Genomic DNA, 2,695 nt, shown 5'->3' with positions numbered 1-2,695 from the left:
TTCCCGCCTCGCTCCGCCGCTATTTTCTTGCCGCTCATTGTTCCGCAGCTCCGGAGCAGAACGGGGCTGGAATGAGTTAAAAAAAAAAAATCTCGGCAAAATACCACGCCCCGGCGCTGCTTGGCATGGCCGAGGCTGACGGGAAGCAGATCCAGCAGGAGTGTTTACCGAAGGCAGCCGGCACAGCCCCGGCTCCACGCCCCAGCTGGGATTTATTGCACTCAGCTGCCGAGCCGAGGGGGAAAACAAAACCCGGGTGATCGGAGGAAGAGCGCGAAGCAGGGACGAGCTTCCTTGGGAGATGAGCCGTGAGCTCCGTGCACACGGGGGGATCGGGCTGCTGCCGCTTCCCTCCCTAAAGGAGCCGACGCGCAGGAGTCGGGCCCTGGTTGCAGATTTATTACCATTTTTTAGGTTTAGGAACGTTTTCAGGGTTGGAATACGCTGAGGATTTTTGTCCCGACCGTTGTTAGAAAGCCCCGAAAAGGATATAAACGGATGTAGAGAGCCGTTAGAAAGCAACGCCGCCTCGAAACTCGAGGAATCGGGAGTTCGCAGCAAAATCCTCCCACCCGCCAGCGCACACCCCCGCTGCGAAACAGCGCTGCCGCTGTAAACACGGCAGGCACGGGGGACGCCGCTCGCACGACGCGGAGGCGGCGGCCGTTACGCCGCCCTGCTCAAAACGCTTCTGCCAGCTACTTCTCAGGAAAAACAGGAGCAACAACCACAAAACCGATTAAGAGCTTTCAGCATTTTATTCGAGAAACTTYGTTAGCGACAAGGAACTCTCGAGGATGGGCGAAAGAAGACACTCAGCGGTGGAAGGAATCAAGCGGTGGCTTATTTACGCAAGGCCCAAGAACACGTCGCGCTGATGCTGCTCTCCGTTCCGGCACTGCCCCGCTACGAGTCGCTGCCGGCTGCTCTCTTCGCGCTGCCGATTTCTGCATCGAACTAGAGGCAAAGCGTCGCCYGCCGAAGCGGCTTCTCTATTTTGAGCCCCTTTCCCTACCTTCGAACCCAGCAGGCCCCAGCGAAAGCTTCCGTCGTGGCGGATCCGCGCRCGTCCCGCGGGAGGGGGACGCTCAAGGCACCGCGCGCCGAAATAARGAGCACATCGGAGCAACCCCTGCGACGCTAAACACCAGCGGAAAGAAAAGCGGGCTGGGGAGCAAAGCTCAACCGCCGTCCGCCTCGGCCAAAGCGGCGCGCCGCGCGGGGGGCTCCGGGAAAAGCCACGTGTCCCGAGACGTTTCGGCAGTTCCCGTCATGGAGCGCTCGGCCGACTTGAACGAGGCGGCTGCTCGTTAAGCTGCGGGGAGGAAAGCGGAGCGGGAGGTTAGAGCCGCCTTACGCTCGCTTCCCTGTTAAACGCTGCYGACTCGGAGCACCTTGCGGATACCCCTGGATGACGGCAGCCACTCGGCCTCGTGCCGCTGCGCGCTTCGCGCCTTTGCTGGCTGGGATTCACAGCTGCTCGACGCAGGACAGGCCGGGCCGGCGCCCGAAGCCGCCCCCTCCTCGGCTTTACCTTTGCTGCGCGACGATCCATCAGGACATTTCCCTGCTCCTAGGCCAAGGCCGCTTTGATGGCTGCCACGATCTTCTGGAGCTTGGCGTCGGTATCGACAAACCCATCTCCGTTCTGGCAGGGAAGAGCGAGTTAAGAGGGCGCTTCCCGCCCTGCCCCGCTCCCCCCCCGGCTCGGAGGAGCCGGTGTCCGGACCGGAGGGACCACGAGCGGCTCGAGGAGGAGGAGGAGGAAGAGCAGTTGCTGCGAGGCTTGGCAAGCCCGGAAGCTCGCTCCTCCTGAGCAACTCACATCCCGAAAACCGGATTCGCCCTCGGCAACTCCGGGGAGTTGTGCAAATGGGGGAAGGAGGGGAGCGACTTCACGGCCCCGTCGCGTCCAACCGCGTCCTCGGCGGGAGGAGCCGTCGGAACCGCGACGACGACCGCGCTCACCTTCTTCGAGTGCACCAGCCTGCCGCCCACCGTCACCTCGAACCAGCCCGTCACCTCGCGGGTCCCTTCACCGCTCTGAGCAGAGAGAGGGGACAAAAGTCACCTTGTGAATCCGCCCCCCCTGTTCCAAGCCCCCGCCGAGCTCTCCCTGTCGTCTCCGCTCRTTTCCGACGACGCTTAATTAGGCCGGGAGCGGCTTGTCGTCTCCGGCCTCCGTGAGTGACCCGGACAGGGGCCGGCAAGAAGGAAATGGGGCGACGTACGGCCAGAGAGAAACCCACGAGGCTTCGCACAGCCCCTCGCTCCGGCGGACGGCGCCGGCCACCGGGATTTTAATGGCAGCTTCTCTCCGCCCAGATAACTGTGATAAACCCGGAACAAGCGGCGGGGAAGCTGGTCCCCCGCGGCCTCGCGCGAGCTCTCCCGGGAAAAGCCTGGAGCCGCCATATACTCACCATCTCCAGCTGGCCCGGGAACCGCTTCTCCAGTTCCTTCCGGAGCCGCTGGTACTGGAAGCGGAGGGAGAGGCCGCCGCTGAGCTCCCGGCCGGGCCTGGCGGTTCGCCCCCCCCCCCCGGCTCCCTCCAGGTCTCTGCGGCTGCGGCACCGGCCGCCTCGCCGGGGGCTCAGCAGGGATTTGGGGTTAGAAGGGGCGTTTTGGGGCCCGGCCGGCTGCCCGCCCGCATGGGGCTGCTGCTTGGGGCACGGTCATGGGGCAACACCAGGGC

At 64.0% G+C, this 2,695-nt stretch overlaps 1 protein-coding gene across 1 annotated transcript in view; it reads right to left on the bottom strand.

Annotated features, from left to right (window-relative positions):
* Positions 1-739: 739 nt before the first annotated feature.
* Positions 740-2,695, bottom strand: part of SELENOW (selenoprotein W) — a 3,298-nt gene continuing 1,342 nt past the window's right edge. The window contains exons 3-6 of the mRNA XM_026069726.1: positions 2,424-2,477; positions 1,969-2,043; positions 1,535-1,648; positions 740-1,315 (exon numbers count right to left, since the gene is read on the bottom strand). Coding sequence (XP_025925511.1) covers positions 1,574-1,648; positions 1,969-2,043; positions 2,424-2,477 — 204 coding nt within the window. The 3' untranslated portion in view covers positions 740-1,315; positions 1,535-1,573. The remainder of the gene's footprint in view (positions 1,316-1,534; positions 1,649-1,968; positions 2,044-2,423; positions 2,478-2,695) is intronic.

Source organism: Apteryx rowi, unplaced genomic scaffold (assembly GCF_003343035.1).
Source record: "Apteryx rowi isolate R43461 unplaced genomic scaffold, aptRow1 scaffold_1061, whole genome shotgun sequence".
Classification (NCBI taxonomy): domain Eukaryota; kingdom Metazoa; phylum Chordata; class Aves; order Apterygiformes; family Apterygidae; genus Apteryx; species Apteryx rowi.
Note: the sequence above shows the minus strand (reverse complement) of the source record. Positions and strands in the feature narration are given on the sequence as shown.